Source organism: Rhopalosiphum maidis, chromosome 4, assembly GCF_003676215.2.
Source record: "Rhopalosiphum maidis isolate BTI-1 chromosome 4, ASM367621v3, whole genome shotgun sequence".
NCBI lineage: Eukaryota > Metazoa > Arthropoda > Insecta > Hemiptera > Aphididae > Rhopalosiphum > Rhopalosiphum maidis.
Genome location: NC_040880.1, coordinates 37,161,187 through 37,180,672, shown reverse-complemented (window position 1 = coordinate 37,180,672; position 19,486 = coordinate 37,161,187). Strand labels below are relative to the sequence as shown.

The 19,486-nt window shown below is 26.1% G+C and overlaps 1 protein-coding gene across 1 annotated transcript; it reads right to left on the bottom strand.

Moving 5' to 3' along the window:
- Positions 1-8,711: 8,711 nt before the first annotated feature.
- Positions 8,712-16,620, bottom strand: LOC113560457 (retinoblastoma-like protein 1). Its single transcript, XM_026966337.1, has 17 exons — positions 16,471-16,620; positions 16,223-16,362; positions 15,950-16,150; positions 15,680-15,867; positions 15,455-15,615; positions 15,252-15,384; positions 14,765-14,844; positions 14,523-14,698; positions 14,250-14,460; positions 13,972-14,175; positions 13,711-13,894; positions 13,449-13,630; positions 11,299-11,478; positions 11,127-11,241; positions 10,332-10,456; positions 10,071-10,247; positions 8,712-9,201 (listed from the first exon to the last, which is right to left on the bottom strand). Exons 1-17 carry the CDS (start codon positions 16,618-16,620, stop codon positions 9,028-9,030), a joined length of 2,781 nt encoding a protein of 926 aa, XP_026822138.1. The 3' UTR covers positions 8,712-9,027.
- Positions 16,621-19,486: the final 2,866 nt, after the last annotated feature.

Sequence of the window (19,486 nt, the reverse complement as noted above, 5' to 3'; positions counted from 1 at the left end):
CATATAAAAGATTATTTTTATGAGACTATAAAGCATAAAAACGTCTTGTTTTTAAGATTTTAGGCGCATATAAATCTGGTCTCTATAGACTATATAACTATAGTTATAAGTTATAACATAACTAACTAACTAACTTTTAATATCTTGTACAATTTTTATCAATTATTATTGTCTTAATAATATTATACAAAAATGACTGAAGTTGAAGTTTGATAATTATATTATATTATTATATACCATATAGAAGATAAAAAAATTAATAATATAATTTTTAATTTGTAAAAGTTGTTTTATCAATTATTATAGGTAAAATATTATATTATGTTCTTTTTCTCTGTAGGCCCCTATTTCTCGTGGGCTTGGTGGCCATGTCCTGCTTCCCCCTCCCTAATCCGGGCTTGATCTTCAATATCTATAATTCAGACAGCCTTTACGGTAAAGTTGGCATTAATTTTATACTTTTCCTGTATACCGAATTTTTTATACTGGTATAAATTGATATACCTACCTAGTGTCATTTATTTCAGCTTCCATCATTCCTGTATAGCCATAATTGATTCTCGGATTTCATTAAATATTTGTGGTATAGTTTTTGTGAAATTTATAAGCATTTCGTTTTTAAATATATTATTTTTAAGTTATAGCATCACGTATTCAAAACTAATTTTAAAAAAAGGTTGGGCAAGTGGGTATCGCTCTGCTGTATAGTAGAGATGGAGAGTAGGTCACTATAATGGATGTGTTAAATTTGACAGGTATCATTATATACGAAAAACAATTTTGAATGGAGATGATTTATCAGTCTAGGATAATTAGTAGGGTATATTATATTATTAACTATATTTAAATTGTAATACATCGTTATTTTACATGATTTCAAAAAAAATTTTCATTTCATACGCTCATAACATTTTTTCTATATTGGCGCTGGAATTTTATGATATTTCAACTTCAAAATTCCTTACAAATTTTTGCAATTTTGACATATTTTATAAACATTTGAACTTTAAAAGCTTATAAACAAAAATTGCGACAAACGATTTTTGATTTTTTTTTACAATGATAAGTACAACTTATTATAATAAACCTTGTATTAAATTTTAAAAAAATTTTGGTTTCAAATTTTTTTTATCGAGATTTCCAAAAATAACATAGACAAATCGAAAATTTCAACTGCCTATAAAATAAGTCAACATATTTCAAAAATTTAATTATAAATAGATAACGCTATTAATTAATATAAACATTTGGTGAAAATTGTTTAAATTGCTGTAGCTACTACCGTCTACCACATATCACCCGAGCTAAAATAATTCGATCTATTTATCATTTTCTTTTTTGCTTCGATTAAAATATATAGTGTAAACACTGTTATTACAATAAATAATTGTACGATGTTCCACTGTTTAATTCTGGACATATTTTCGATGTAAATACAAACGGCTGAACACGGATTAAATGTTTGTTTAAAAGCCGATGTAAATCGAATGTATATCGTTATAAAAATTAGTATTCAGTTTTATGTGTTTACATCAAGAATAAATCCAGAATTTAGAAAGCAAGTTATGATTGTAAATTATAAATGTTATCATTGAAATTGTTTTCATAGGTACTTATTTGACTTTGAAAATCGGTAAAAAATCAGGTAAAAAACGTTAATTTTGATTAAAAGTTATTAAAATAATTGTCTTCATAAAAAATTATTTTTAAATATATGCCGAATTACAAAATAAACTCAAAAAATTATGTGAACAATATTTAAATGGAGAAAGAAGTGTATCAAATTGTTTAATAGCAATAGCAATAATAGCATCTATTATTCAATATCTATAATTTATTTTTATTGTTACCTATTTATTTATTTAATTTATCAATTGACTTATTATAATATATTTATACTTAACTAATATTTGGAATTATAAAGTTAAATGCATTTGACGTTTTTTACATTGTCGTTATTTTCTTAGATTCATTTGACTTAGAGCCTATAGAGGTTAAAGTTATAAACTATTATTATAACATCATCTAAGTCTCTAGGAATTATTTTATATGCCTATTATTGAAAACGGTTAAATTGTTCAAAAGTTACACGATCACAAATTCACAACAGATATAAACATATATTATATGTGTGCATGTTATAAAATAGAAATATTTACCCGTTAAAAGGGCTCACACTTTTCATATGATTTACAGTCGGCGTATAGCCCGTATAGGATTCAGTTCCGTATTTTGTGAAATTGGTAAACAACTATTTGTTAGTAACATTTCACATTTGATGTTTACCATTACAATAGCTCAAAGGATTTTAAGGATTTATGATAGGACAGAGCCATAGAGCAGGGGTTCCCAATTAATATCTTTGAAGGGCCACATTAGAGATCTGAAAGTTTTTCGTGGGCCATCAAAATTCTAAGTACATATTTACATTATTTAAAAACCAATAATATTTAACAAAAATAATAATTTACAATAATAACACATATGTGTTCGCGGCCCGCGAGCCGCCATTTAGTGACCCTGCATGCCATAGAGTATATAGTATTGTATTAACTTGTGTAGTTATATGTACCTACCTACAAACACAGCTTAATGCTAATATTCAATTAGCAGAGTTCATGTTTGTAATATTTTTCTATTACATAATAAATATAATAAACGATACGCCATCCACAAATTAATCGATTTTATTTAAACCATAAATTAAATTACAAATAATTCAATTTATTTTTTATTTATATCGAATATTTACAGAAAACTGCAATATTAACATAAATTGAATTTATGGTAAGAATTGACCAATGATAAGTAACAATAAACTAAGTGGTATATAATAATATAGTATATAAATACAGCTATATATTGGCCAACGTCTAAAGATCAATTAAGATTATATGAGCATGAACAAAATAATTTCTTTCTTGAACCGCTTATTTATACCAACTAAAAATTGACCACCAGCTCCACGATTACGCTTACCTAACCAAACCTTACGCTTACGCACTTATTCGGCCACACATAAACATACCTCCGCTTTCTTATCGTCGTTCTGATGTTGACGTGAAGTTCATTTCATCCATTCTCATTGGCTACTTAAATGCAAATAATATTTTATTAAATATTAAATTTTGTGTACCTATTATACTTATCATAACAGAAACCATTCTCTTTTGCATGCGCCTCCTCATTTCACTTTTTACAGTTATAAGTTTATAACCATTCTTTGTTCGTTTCATTAATGTAAAGCTTTCATTTATGCCTTAACATTAAGATTTTATTGTATGTTATTAATTATTTAGTTGTATAATTATTGCACGTGTATATCATGTAATTTTATTATATTATTTCCATATAAAATTGCCATTGGCGTCAATAAATTAGTTAAAATTAGTTTTTTTACCTACTTTCTAGTCGAAATAAAACAATATTTTATTATTATAATTTTTTAAGCTTTTTTATTTTTTTAATAACAATATACTTTTTAATTTCATATTCTCTATTAAAATAGTTTTCAGAATATTTCGATTAATAAAAATTGAAATTTGGAAGGGTATTTAATGAGTTATAAGTATTTAAAGTTCATGTGAGCGGAGTGGAGAGGTACGGGGATATCGCGCAAAATTTTGATCTACTGCTCCGCTTATCACTAAATTCAAAAAAGTAAAAACTTAACAAATATATAGTTTTATTTTGACAGGAAATTTTTTTTTCAAAAACATAAAAAATAGAAATCATTCAATATACGTATAGTGACATATAATATAATATAATATACAATTACAATATAAATATTTAATTAAGGAATCAAAAATTCAATATTAATTTAATATTTTATAAGATATAACGTTTAATAGAGTTGATTGAACTTAATTATTATTGCTTTTAGATAATATTCATAGATTACTCACATCTTCATACTGTAATTCACCTCATAACAATTGCAAATAATTATTTATATAATTTGTTAGTCGCCAAGTTTGCCAAAGTTATAACATGAAAAGTTATTAATCTCGTCGACATGTGCTATCAAGGTACCGTGTTTTCAAGGGCAACAATAAGATGGAGCTAGGACTGTCAAAAATATTGATATCTAAATAAGGATCAGTCTTAGCTCTTATATTGTTTCAATTTATGTCCACGATCTACCTGCACAGATACATAAGAATTTATGGACAATCTTAAAATTCGCTGATAACATAGCTGTTGCTTTCTAAAATAAAGATTTATAATGTCGGCGAAAAAGTAATTTCTGATTATTTGTAGAAACTGCACGAGTTTTTCATGAAGTAAAGAATTAACGCAAATCCTAATAAGAAAAGTATGCATTTCACCTTTGAACTTATTATTTATCTAGTTCTAGAAGATACAAAACTGAACCACAATTTTGTGCCCAAATATTTAGACGTATACATGCGTTATTCAATTTTTGATAAAATATTTGTGAGCTAAATTCTTACTTTTTTAAATTATATATAATAATAGAAATATATTATAAACATTTTTACATTCTATAAGTTATTGCATACTTAACAAAATGATGCAATCAGTGTTCCAATGGGTACCTATATGGCTATATCATATACTATATCTAGTAAAGATATTCTATTCTAATCTCATTTATTTGAATTTAAAATCTTCAACCAAGCACGTTTCCAGAGATATCTAATACTTTTCTATCTTTAGACCTTATATGTATCTAATAATTAGATGACGAATAAGCCTCGTTTCGTGCTTACGAAGAATTGCGTGGTTTCTTTTGAACCCGTACAGCCTGCAACGTAGGTGATGGAGATAATTTGTCAATTGTAAGCCTGTTTGGCAGAGATGGCGAACCTATGTCACGCGTGTCACTCAGTGACACGCCAATTTAAATATAATTCATAATTTTTACTTCAAAAAAAGGTTTTCCAAAAATAATTACTGATAATTTGAAATTATTTTTAACTTATTATCGTAATATATTATTATAAACGTAATGTCGTAATCGACGTAATCTGTACTTTCCATTTCCTAATCTCGTAAAATGAAAGACGTACAACAAATAAAATCATATTCATGTGTTTAATTTTTAATTAATTATTTTTTTAAGCAAAAAAAGGTCTGAAAAGTTTCTGACACGGGAAGCAAATAAAATAAAATCAAACATTTTGATTTGACACGCAGTTATCAAAAGGTTCGCCATCCCTGCTATATGGCCTATATAACTTATACGTTAGTTACCTATAAGCTATAACCTATATGTTGTATAATAGACTAAGTTGAAGCCTCACGACTAAATAATATATTGCAGAATATTGTTTGATTGTGTCAACAGTTTTTTGTACATTTTGACTTGATACGAGACGTGATATCGTTGGAGAGTGCTAATTTGTAATACGATTATTCTTCTGTTTTGAAAAATGTGTATCGTATCTACTATATAGTAGATATAAAGATATCGCTTATAATATTTAATAATATTATTAAGGACTATCAGATGCTATGCGGATATATTATATTATATATAAAACAATAAAGCCTTCCTTTATATTCGACGTCGACCGGACAATTTTCAGTCAGATTTCTAACCACGTTCTGAGGCTTTGTAAAGCTGGAGCATCGTAAATTTATTTTGTTACATATTTTAATGTTAAGTATATTATTGGTAAGTTTTGAGATGGAAGATAGAAAAAAATTAAAACTTATAATTATAGATATTAATTTAAAACAGGAGCTAATTTTTTTTTTTTATTAACATTTAGTGGCGAGAAAGCCGAACAGTACAATACTCGGATGACTGAGATAATAAAAAACTTTAGGAAAGATAATATACATATGATATCGATAAAGTAACAAAATAATGATAATCTTCAATTGTTAAGGTCAACTTTCATACCAACAATATACATGATTATAATGTTCACTATAATGGCGGTAACCATCATACAAAAAATATCTCGAGGGGGACACTCGTAAACGTTGAGTATTAGTTTAAATATTACATAAAATATAAATTATAACTTTATAACATACCGGTCAGATACAAATTATATTGTAGCGTTATGTTCCGTGGTAGGTTGTTGACTTAATTACTATTGTGTCACCCTGCAATTATATTCACTGATTTTTCCCCATCACTCATCAGTAGTCCCCAGTTTCCTACCGTAAGAGTAATTTTCTAAGACTTACTTTATGATCGTGATAGTAATGGACTTTGAAACAAAAAAGAGTAAGCGTTATCGGTCGCTTTTGACAACTATGTAACCATGTAGGCAGGGCAAAGAAAATTAAATGCGGGTCAGTACTATCTTATATGAAAATTGTCGCACAGATTATAATATGATTGTGGCGATGAATAAAGTAAAGTTAAATGTAGGCTACGAGAAACTGTATTACATCTTTATGTATATCTAAATACCACACATAAATAAATAAAATTGTATATACATAATGAATTTCATATAGGTGTCTAGATTAATTGTAACCAGGTCCTTGCAGGAATTTCTTTAAAAAACCACTAACCTCCAGGGTTCTGACCCTGTATCCACCTGTATACTCAGGCTTCTATATCTGACAAAAAAAACATAATACCATTTTACTAAAATCATCGTCTGAGGAGTTGTAAATATTAAAAAACAGTTTTTAACAGTAAATCTGTAAAATATATTAGCACACAATCAAAAACTAAATCCAATACACACAAAAATGTAACCTGTGCAATTAATTATTATTTAACATTATTTAATTGTTACAGTTATTAAGTCAAAACAACCTTAACTTAAATAATATAAAGATATATTGCATTTTCAATAAATTAATAAAAAGAGAGACAACGTTGAATAACATATCATAGCTATATAATTATTAACTAAAACTAATAATTGAATAAATTAAGACAAATTATATAATATACATTAGACAAACAATGCATTAAACAATTTTTTTAAATAAATAGTATATTATGAATAACTTGACAAAAGAAATAATTATAAAACATTATTATAGTCTTAAGTCCAACAAGTAAAATCATATCACAAACATTTATATAAGTTGTAAATTATTTATATTAATCGACTATATAATTTCAAATTTTAATTCTGCAAGTACTAATCTTGTTGACATATAATTTATTTTTAAATTGATCAATAAAGTTTAAATATTATGAAAATAGATGGGACAAATGTAAAAGTTAAACCAATACACTGATGCAGATTTTTATTTTTATTGATATTTTCTAAAAATTATAAAATATGAGATTAAAAAAAATAATCAAACAAAAAAAATTTATATTTTCGTAAAATAAAAATTTTTGTTTTTAATTTCAAATTATTAAATTGGAAGATAAGTATTTTTAAGAATAAACATACCTCATATTGTAAGGTCATATATATTTAAAATTTTTGTATTTTAGAAAATAAATATTAAAATACGCATTCACTACATTCTCTCAATTATAATTTTTGTAAAGTTCAATGTTAGAACATACATTTTTAAATTTTTAAATTTAATAACTTGGAACAATTAAAATAGTATAATCAGAATATCTTAAAAATTAAATGTATCATGTATTAAAATAAAAATTTTAGGTTAATTTAAAATACACTTGTAAAGAATTAATATTTAATCCTAATATTTTTTGTATAGCAAATAATTTATAAGTTATTATTTCAAAAACAAAATAATAACTTGGAACTATTTAATAAAAATATAAATATTTTGAGTAAATGTTAATTTTGTTTTAAAAATAATGATAAAATAAAAGTATATAGGTTATAAATTTATAATATACTTAATTACAAATTTTTAAATTCAGATACAACAAGCCAAGTGGTTGTTAATAAATTAAAATTAATAGTATTTTTTTATTTTTAAAATTACTAAAAACAACAATTAATTAATTTATTAGAAATTGTATTTCAAACCAATAAAATTATATTATTCTCAAACACTTTAAAGGAATTATGCACATAATAAAAATAAAATACCACTTATTAATGTGTGTTATCATTACTTGTAAAATTATTTTTAATCCTAAGTTATTAATACTTAAGTGTATTAATGCTCTAACATGCAAAACTTCAAATAAAAACTAAAAATTATACTATTATATATTTTATTACATATTATATAAATGCTTTTGGTGATGGAAACATAATTTAATTTATTCAATTTAAAATTATTATAACTTTTTTATTTAATCTAATCACACCCCCAATACAAACATTCAGATTCATTCATAAAATAATATTCTAATCACACTAAATAATTCTATACTTAAATTTTAATATTAAGGTTAACGTTTAATAAAAGAGGCGTTTGTTAATAGATAAAATCCTATATAAAAATACTAGAAAAGTATTATTTATATTAAAACAATACATCTCTAAAGTGATAAATAAGCATTAAACACACTAAGCATTAAGACACAGTTTGGATAAAACATCATATAAATGATTTAGGAAAATAATATTCTACATATCTTAATTAACTAATACAAGCGAATTGTAATAAAGGATGAAAAATAAAGATTTAAAAAAAAACATTGAAAATAACAAGAAATATAAAATGAGAATGAGATCCAGAGTATCAACCTGTTTTAAATGAAAAATTGACATTATCAAAATAAAAATTTTGCATTAAATTAATATTATTCTTAAATAAATTATTTAATTAACACTTTAAATGTGTAATTACTTGGTCAAAAATTGAATGATCATAGAATTGAAGTTGTGACCTACACTTAAAATCAATTTTTATTGGATTTTTATCCAAACGTGAGATTTAAGTTGAAACAAACACAAACATTTTGTTAATTAATAAAATGGAAAAATGTTTAAAAAAATATATATTTATATATATTATGAAACGGTATAAAACTACAAAACCTAAAAAAAAATTTTAGGACAAACACTTACAAATTAAAATGTTGATTTTTTTTTTAACTGATTCACGGTTTTATTTAATTATAAATTAATTAATTTATCATTTAACACTAGAGAAAAATTCACATGATAGAAAATTGAAGATGTATATAATATATTAAATATACTACTTATCAGTATTATGTTCCATTCTTTCCTCTAATAGACCTTGTAATCGTTTGGTTATAACAGGAGGAGAAGGAGTTTTTTGTTTTACAATTGGCCCATCGTGGTGTCCATCAGATATATTTCTTTTCTTAGTAATTGCTCGCATTGTTATCATATTTATATTTTCTAGATCCTAATTAAGCAAAATTAAACAAAATATTAAATTCTAATAAACAAATATAATCATACGATTTAATTATTTTTATCTCATAATATTATAGATTCTTATCGGAGCTTTGAGTGTTTTGTTTTTACAATGTTTTTTCTAACAAAAAAGCTAGTACACCTTTTAATATTATAATTTGAGACAAACTTTTTGCAATTATAACTTTTCTGTTACAAACTAGTATATGAAAACATCCAGTGAAACTATTAAAAAAACACTACATTTTCTTGTTTTTTTATATTACACATAATCACATAATTTCATAATTAAGTAACACACCTGTTTTCTTAGAACTGAAATTTGATGAAGCCCCCAAAAAATAACCACATGAAATATGAAAACAAACAACTAACTTTATTGGATCTCAAGCAAAAATTCAACAGGTTATCAAAAAATTTGATGAGCAAGTATTTAGAAACAAAAAAATTAATTTAATTGACAGTCAGGGCATGCCGAGCTAATAGAAGTCATATGCATGTTATTATGTTTCATACTTAAGCCTCAACTTGTAATGGAACAATATATATCAAACATAAAATATTTCTTTTAAAATTAAATAGATTTATAGAAAAATTAAAAAGCGTTAATCATTCTAAAACACTCGTAGCATTGATATGTGACCACTAGTAAATTACTTTGAAAATATATTTGATTATTCATTTAAATATCAAACATTAAACCCCTTAAAAAGTAAAGTGTAGATATAAGGCTGGTTATGAAGATCTATATTAAATTTTATCTATTCAAGTATTTTAATCAATTTAAGCCACGTAAGATGTAATATCAAATAAAAAATCTTTCATTAACTTATTTTATGTATAAGTTAATTTACTTACTTTTTTAGGACTTTGATTTATACAGTAACTCAATGGCCTGATTGGTGATTTAATTGGACTAGCCTGAGCTTCCAATTTACGTATAAATATTGGTAATCGATCATTGACTCGTCGTGTGGTTGGTGATTGCAATTGAGTCTTAGTAGCCGGTAAAGGAGATAGTGTAAGATTATCATTCTAATCAATAAAATAATGATTAAAGATAATAAATTTTCTAAAAATAAAAGAATAAGTTTCTAGGTAAAATTCTTGATTACTTACATTACTGTTAGTAGAATATTTTAAAGCATTATCTCGAACTATTTGAACAAATATAGTGTTATAAAATTTAATAAGATCGATACGTTGTTCAGTATCTCGCTGTGCTCCATTATTTTCTATGTGTTCTACAAACAAAAACAATTATTTTTTTAATTTAATTATAAATAACATCTTTTATCAAAGGAACATAATAATTAAAGTAAAGTAATACATTAAACATTTTCTATTGTTACTGGAATTTAATCCAGAGAATATAGCTATAATGGCGTAAAATACTTAATAAAAAAATTACTATTATAAATCATCATTTAATTTTATTTATAAAATAATACTATTATTACTACTAATTAAACACATTTTACACATCATGAAAATGTTATCAGAATGACAGAAAAAATGTATTTTTCAAAAGATCAATCTTGAATAAGTTTTTGTAATTATTTACAATTTACTCAAGTTAAACAATAGTATATTAAAAAGAAAATGCAATTTTAAAAGACATTCCAGAAATCATGCAGTCACAATATTTTATAGTTGGTAGATTAAATTATTTATTTTTTAACTAATTGATAGTTTTCTTATTTTCTGATATTAAGTTGATATTTTTATTTTTTTCCTCTTCTTTAATTCTTATTACATACAAACTGTATTTATTATGTTATATTTTATATATTGTGCTTGAGCCTACACAGGTGTTTAAATAAATAATAACTGTATTCATTATTAAATTATAAAATAAAATAATAATAACAAAAAATATATAAAATATTAAAACAAAAATAATATTTGCAATACCTTGACTAGGATTTCGTGGAGTAATTAAGACACTTCTGTATATATGTGAAGCAGATTGAGGTTGAGTTCGATAACATTTCATAATTGCTTGAAAAGACAAATTTAAGTTGACCACCTATAATAATTCATTAAAATGTTTATCAGAATTCATAGCAAAATAAATTAATCTTACTCGACAGATGATATAAATGGTACACATCAATATTTGATCTAAGTGTCTATCACGCATCATATCTGTATGCTCAATAATAACATGTTCAAAACATGTCCAAATTTTTCGCATTAAATCTTCATCATTAATACTCAATTGATAACACAAATCTTGCATGCGTACTGAAGCCAAATTATAAAACTGAAAAAACAGATAAATATTAACTTAATGGATTAATCAAACACAAGAAAAAATAAATTTAAATTTGATTTTATGTACATCATTTGCTTTTTAATACGTTTATTATAAACATACAAGTACTTTATTCAACGTTGAAGTTATTTTTATTAATTAATTGATAGTTTAAAAATAAATAATAGTGGTCAGGCATGCCAAAAAATATTCTGAGGCAAATACAAGTTAAAATTCATAACCAATATAAATTAAAAATTAAAAGTTACTATGTATGTATAAGTAAAAATGTTTTCATACAAGGCGATTCTTTTATCACAAAACACTTATTATTTCTGATTCCAAAGCAGAATATTTTTCTGAGTATTTTGATATATAAAAATCGAATTTAGGACGAGTAGTTTATGAGTTTTACATATTTAAAGTTTAGACAAGCAAAATAGTGGACAAACAATTTGCGGGGTAACTCCGTACTACTCCACTCCGCGTATCTAAACTTTAAATACTTATAACTCATAAATTACTCATCCTCAATTTGATTTTTATGTAGAAAAATACTCAGAAAATTATTCTGCTTTGAAATATGAAATTAAAACTCTATATTGTCATTTAAAAAATTAAAAAACTTAAAAAAAATATGAGGATAAAATATTTAAAAATATATTTTTTTAATAAAAATGTTGTTTTTTAACAACTTGAAACTACTTAAAAAAATGTTTTCAAAAACATGATTACTTTTTGAAATAATGAGTATTTTATGATAAAAGAATCACCCTATATACCTATATTCCTATTTAGGAAAGAGTGGTTTGAATCTATATAACATCGCCTTCTGTACATATCTTTAGAACAAACTAATACTAATTAACCATTCATAACCAAAATTTAACGCTATCAATGATTCTACTCGCAGTTGTGACAGTCATCAAGTCACACAATATGTCTAACTATGCTTTTAGAGATACAAATTGTATATTTTAAATAACATCATACTAACTTTATATTATTCAGAAAAAAAACAAATTTAATATTTTAACTGTATTACACCAAAAATGTCCAAAACCATTGGACTTTACTTAATAGGTCAAAAAGCCATAACAAATGGGACATAATAGTATAGATCAGTATTCAAACTTTTTCATCCCATGGCTCATTTTTTTCTTCACAATATTTTTACAGCTACCAATTAGTAATGACAAAAAAACAATGGTTATAATGGTTAGGTATATTATGTATTTAAATTGTTATAATGTAGAATAAATAAATAGATAATATAGAAAAAATGAAATAAAATATTTTAAATAGGTACAAATTAATAAAAAAAAATAAACTAAAATTTAGTGAGATGGGTGAGCTTGTGTGTATGTTTCATAATATGTTCAAATCTTGGTTCATTTTAGTTTCCAGTTCTTTAGCACAGCCCTCATTTCTAAATCCCGCTATGCCCTTAGGAGTCGCGACCTACAGTTTGAATACCTCTGGTATAGATATTATATATATAAATAGTTTATAATGTATAATGTCTTAATTTATAATATAGATGTAGACAAAGAAATTTAATTAATGCTATCAACAAAGCTGCTGGTTGTCTGTTGTCCACTTTGAATTTAAATTAATATTTAATCCTATTTTATTTAATTAATAAAATATTTTTTATTTAATTTTAAGTCCCTGGTGATCAATATTCAGGAGAATTGAGGACTTTCTTAAAAAATAGATTTGTTTGATGAGTAAAAATTTTCCAAGCTACAAAAAATAATTATTTGAGAATATATTCCACATTATCTGATTTTTTATTATGTGATCGACCGATAATGGTAAAATTAGTTTTTTTAATGATCAACCCCTGATATATACATATTGAAACAGATAATACAAATGTAAATTATATATTATTGCATATTGGGTTAAGTATCTAATAAAATTGTTCAAAATCCTTAAAAAAAAATAATTTAACTATTAACAAAAAAATAACTAACCTTTCTGAAAAATAATCCTAAAGTACCAATTTTTTTTAATGGACCAGTAGGTATTGAAACACCATTATTTCTTGATGAAACTGAAAAGTATTGTCTATTTTCATTAACAGTAATTTGTTTGCCCATTTTAATATGTTGTTGACCGGGTGCTGGAGAGATAAATCTATCAGAAACTGGGCTATCTATAAATTTAAATAATATGAAACTGTAATTAAACCACAAACAGATATATAGTTAATAAATAACATTTTAGAAAACTTACCTTTATGTGCAAAACGATTATTTTCAATTTTGTGATTTAAATTGGACACTTGTGCCCCCCCACCGGCTACAGAAACTAAAGCAATATCATCATAATGTGGAATCAACTTATTGTTTTTATTAATTAAATCCCACAATGGACTTTCAGACTGCCATGATAAACTATCCAAGACTTGTTCTTCAACCTACAAACATTAAGAGTAGGATAAAATATAAGACAATTCATTTGATAGTAACAAAAATTTACATATAAAAAACATACTCTATTCAAATGTTTGATCATATCTCGAGGTAATTTATCTTCAACACGAACAATTACTTCAATTACTTTATAGAAATGGTAAGGATGAATTTGAAGAGCATTAAGAACCCATGGAAATGCACGTTGTGAATTATAGGCAAATATAACCATTTCTAAGCAGCATGCAAAAAGAGTCTCGTGAAATACAGTATGACAAATTAAATTCTAGAAAAATTTAAATGTGAAAGAGTATAATATATAAGTTATCCATAAATTCATTAATGTAATGTAATACATACTTTAATATCATATTTAGGATTTTTTGCTTCTTTAGCAATAATATTTTCAAACAACTTGTAAAACCATATCTTGGCCATAATCAATCTTTTTTCAGCAAAATCATTATGTAATGCAGAATTATGATCTACCTGACTATATTGTGAACAGAATTTAATACCTAACATATTAATTAGATCTTCGATTTCACTTTTTAAAGTTGTTGAACATGACCTGTAGAAAAAAAAGAACGTATAACAAATTTCCTATAAATTATATTTTAAAATATACTTTACTTTAGCAACGTGTATAATTTATCGGATGGATAAGGTGAGCAATCTGCTAAAATTGATTGTATTTTAAATACCATTTCCGAAGCATTTTTCACAGGTGTACTTTCATCAGACACATCAATTTTTGGTTTTAAATGATTTCGTCCCGTAAGTGGTGTTTGTTGATTAAATAAATTGTTCTAAAATATATAAAATATAAAACTTTTAATTCAACTCAAAAAAGTCATTTCAATAAATGATAATACTTTTTGGTTTTTCATTTCTTTAGCTAAATCTTCTGTTGTACATTCATTTGATGCGCCAATTTCAATATTGGCATTTTCAGCTATGAAATAAAAATGTTAATAATATAATATGCATGTATTTATTATTCTATTAATATTAAAAAGAACAAAATACATTAATTATGAGAAAATACGTTAGGTTTAGAAAATACATATTAAATGACGAAAATTTCCATCTATACTTGTCAAAAGAGTAAGTAGTGGCATATAATATAAAATAATATGTTTTAAATGAAATCTACCATTTTCTATTTTCTATTATTTTTTTGGAAATATTAGTTTAAATAAATCAAAATTTAAATAAGAACATTTTTAATTATTTAACTCTGTGTACTCTGTATAAATGGGTACATGAAATAGGTTGGGAAGGCATAAGGACTATTATGATTTGAAATAGAAGTAATTTAAATTAATGTATTATGTAAACGTTTTCAGTATAATTTCTTACAAAGGAATATTCGTTCATCAAATTCGCCAACACTCAAGACATACTGTTCATAACGTTTATTGATTGCCTTATAATTGAAATCAAAATTAACTACATCCAAAAGTAAATTTAAATCAGGATCTCCTTTTAATACCTGAAAACAATAAATTTGAATTAATTAAGTAAAAAAATTTAAAAAATCAACACTAAGAAAAAATATTTACTTTTCTTTCAATCAATTTTTTAAGATTTGTCTTCCAAAAGTACTCTTTAATCACCTTTGCATCAGTAGTAATACCATCATATTGTTGACACAAATAATCAATTACACAAATAGGCTTTGAAGGTGAAACATAAGAAGTAGATTCAAAATCATGGGGTAGGCCTAAAAAAAATGATTTATTTATTTATTACTCATAATTTAATACTTCTTATTCTAAAAAAATTACCTCCAAATGATTTATTCAATATATCTCTTAAATCGGCTATAAGAACATTTGTATATACATAATCACAGCAAGCTAATAATAAATGATACGAGTTAACTAAATTTTCACTCAAATCTGGGAATTCAGATTTAGCAACTACAAACAATGTCCAACAAAACTCGAAAAGTTTAGATGCTGAACACGTCACTCTAAAAGAAAGTTTTCAATTAATAAATATTGGTTATTCATAATAGTATAGCTACTAATAAATTATTAAATGAAAAAGCATACTTTTGCTTTTTAGAATATCGAGTTTTTGTTTGTTCGTCTTTGGTCATGTTAAACATAGCTCCAAATATTGGTTGAAATTTTTTGAATATAACCATTGAAACAGCAAAGTTTTTTTCCAATTTATCTATTTTACGACGCAATTCTGGTGGCATATTAATCATATCAGCCCATTTTTTGCTTTTACCGATAAAGTGTATAAGACTAAGGAAAAAAGACAATTGACAGTCGTATAAAATTAATGATTGATTTTATCAGTTGTTTAGAAATAGTTACCTAATATTACACAAACGGAGAAGTCGCGTTAAGCTAACTAAATTGCCCTCAATCAATGTTTCACTATCTCCAACTGTATGTTCAGTGACATTACGACATGCCACATATATAGCACAGGCTAACCAATGACTTGGATCCCCCTACAGCAAAAAAATTATATTATGAAATAACAAAAAAATCATTATATTATGACAATAATTCAGAAGAAACAATTTACAAAGCAGATAAAATATAAAGCCGATACATACATCTAATGAATAGTTCTCCTTGACCGCCATATAAGTCTCCCATGCCCGGCTGGCAGCATTCTTGTCCAAGTTGAGTCCTTTGCACAGGTCCAAGAACTTAGTGTTGTAGATGTCATCGTCCGGAACGTTTGTGCCCACGGGTACACCCATAGCAACGTTTATTAGTCGTGTTACTACCGCTGTGGAGCGTGGAGTGCTGTAGCGACCAGAACCAGAAGTACTACCTACTACGGATACGACGACGAGCGCATAACCATTGCGGGACGAGCGATAAGTGCTCAATTAATAAAAGACGTTATACGCATTAAAACGGAAATGAATTAGTGCGTGAGTGTAACACCGAACCACAACGGAATCTAAAAGAATATACGGAACGACGACGGCGGCAGCGAACACGACGAATACGGTCAGAATACTCGGAATACAGATCGTTGATACTGTTATTAGTATTACTGTAATTGTAGTACGCGTATATCACTCGTGTAAATAGATATGAGTTATAAATAAGGAAAACAGAACGTAAGTGGCAGGAACCCACACGAAAGACGATGATGTTTTTTAGCGGATGGCGGGAAATCAGGCGTACAACAAAAGCCGACCGGGAGAAGCGCCGACACAGTTACGGTCTTACGGACTGTTTTTGCGCGCGCTACAGCAGTATTACAGCGGTCGGCGGTCCGTGATCGGTGCAGCCGCGGTGGAGGAGGACCGACGGACTAGACTGATGGGCGGACGGGCTGACAATGACGTCACGTGGCGCCCCGCCCGCCGGTTTTGTGATTACCGCGACGGCAATGATATAAATAATAACAGTGAAAATACACGTCGCATAGACCGCATAATATACACCTACAAACAGTACAAACTTACTATATATATATATACACACATATGGCCACTCTTTTCTTTGGTGTGACGTATGCTTTTATGTTGATAATAATAATTTTGGGTGGGTGCGTAGTGTCGCGCTCACCTGAAACAAAACTATAGTTTTTACGATGTTACCATATATTTTTTTTATATCATGGCGGTAGCCGCTTAATTGGCTAAACAACGACAACAACGCAATAAAGCGCGCGCGCGTATTTTCTTGTTCACTGTGCGTCTGTGTTGTCTGTATGTGTTGTTGTCAGCCGTTGCCGCCGAATATTGGAGGGAAAACAACTATCAACGATATAACAATATAATAATGTAATCCCCGACGGGCTGCCACTATTTTGATATTATTAGTCTTTGCTTGTTGAATAGGCATTCCTTAGCTCTCCTTTACTACAAAACAAAATTCTCTAAGTTAATAAATAGTGTAGTAAATTAGATTTTTAACGGGGCAATGAAATATGAATATATAGATTTTTTACAATGTGTATTTTTTCTCTGTCATAACCTTATTGCCTATGGGCTGTGTGACAATAGAATATATGCTTCGATTTTAAACTTTGAGGATAGTTTCTGATAGTAAATTGGATTTCGTTGGTACTTAGAGGGGGTCAAAAGTGAAAATGTCTTCTAATACTTTTCAAAATATCCAGGAAAAACAAACTAAATAAAAGGAAAACGGGAATTTTTACATACATGAATTTTAATCGAATAATGTAAATTAGCAATCAGCATGTTCTATACGTGATATTGTGATAAAACTTTCAAATATCTTAAATACCCGTCACACTTACCCGTTTTCCTGGCAAATTTGTAACACCAACTATATATACGCAAAAATCAACCATTACACTTACACCGAATGTTGAACAAAGCCAATAAGGCAATAAGGACCCATCACCCATCATATCTACTTTTGATACAATATCTTAAATACAAACAATATATTTTTTAATCAATTATATAATATTATATATTGTATAAATTAGGCACGTCTCGTCTCGTATTGTTATTTAAAATAAAATAAATCTTTTTATGTTATTTATAATTCAATATTTTCAATTTTTTTAATTTTAGATTCGAAACGGATGTATTGATTTTACAATGATCTGTGATTATTTTTATATCTATCATCACTAGGGCTGAGAATTTAATGCACAAAAAAACCTTAAAAAATGCTTTTAAAATGTCAAAAAGAAAAAAAATGCATTTAGAATGCTAAAAATTAGGGTATATAATGCACTTCAAATGGTTTTTAATTTAACATTAATACTGATGTTAGTATATTATATGCTTATAGGGGAGTTGCATATCTTTGTATTATCTATACATATAACATTTGTACATTTAATTTGATTTGTGTAATATACTATTATTATTATTATATCCATAAAAACGTATTTATTTAATAAAAAAAAAAAAAAATTTTAAATAGGTAAATTGAATTTATTTGAATTTTGATTTTGAAGTTGATTGATTCTTTAATAATGCTATTCGCTTGAAACATTTTTTAAAAGGTTTTTAAAGATGTTAATTGACGATATTAAAAATACTGGAAAATGAACTTAAAAAAGGAAAATATAACCTAAAAAATTAAAAACATAAAAAAATGCAAAATATAAGTTTCATAAATGCATTTGTTATTTCATAATTCAAATTTGTACTAACAAAGCTACCTACGTTTCACAATTACCAAAAATAAATGCAATTTCCTATAAATTCACAGCACTAGTCATCACGTTTTGGAATTGGAGTGTAATAGTGCTTTGATTTTTAACTTCAGTCCCTCTAGGAAAAGGAAAATGAACCTAGTTGGTACTTGGGTACAGTGCTCGATTTGGAAAAATTAAAGTAGGGGGACTCTGTTAACGTTTAAAAAAAGAGCGTCCCCATCACTTGTTAAATGTTATTAAGCCGTGGGGGCTACGTCCCCACACCCCCTATAACCCTCTTTAAATCATATGAAAAATATTTATAAACAATCAAACTAAAAAAAAATTACTGTAAATATTATATTGTATATTTTAGTTATAACTAATATTATAACAAACTCAAAACTAACTAAATAAAAAACAATTAATTTTAACTATTTATTTAAATAGTTCCATAATTTATCATAAGACGTATATTCTAGGATGCA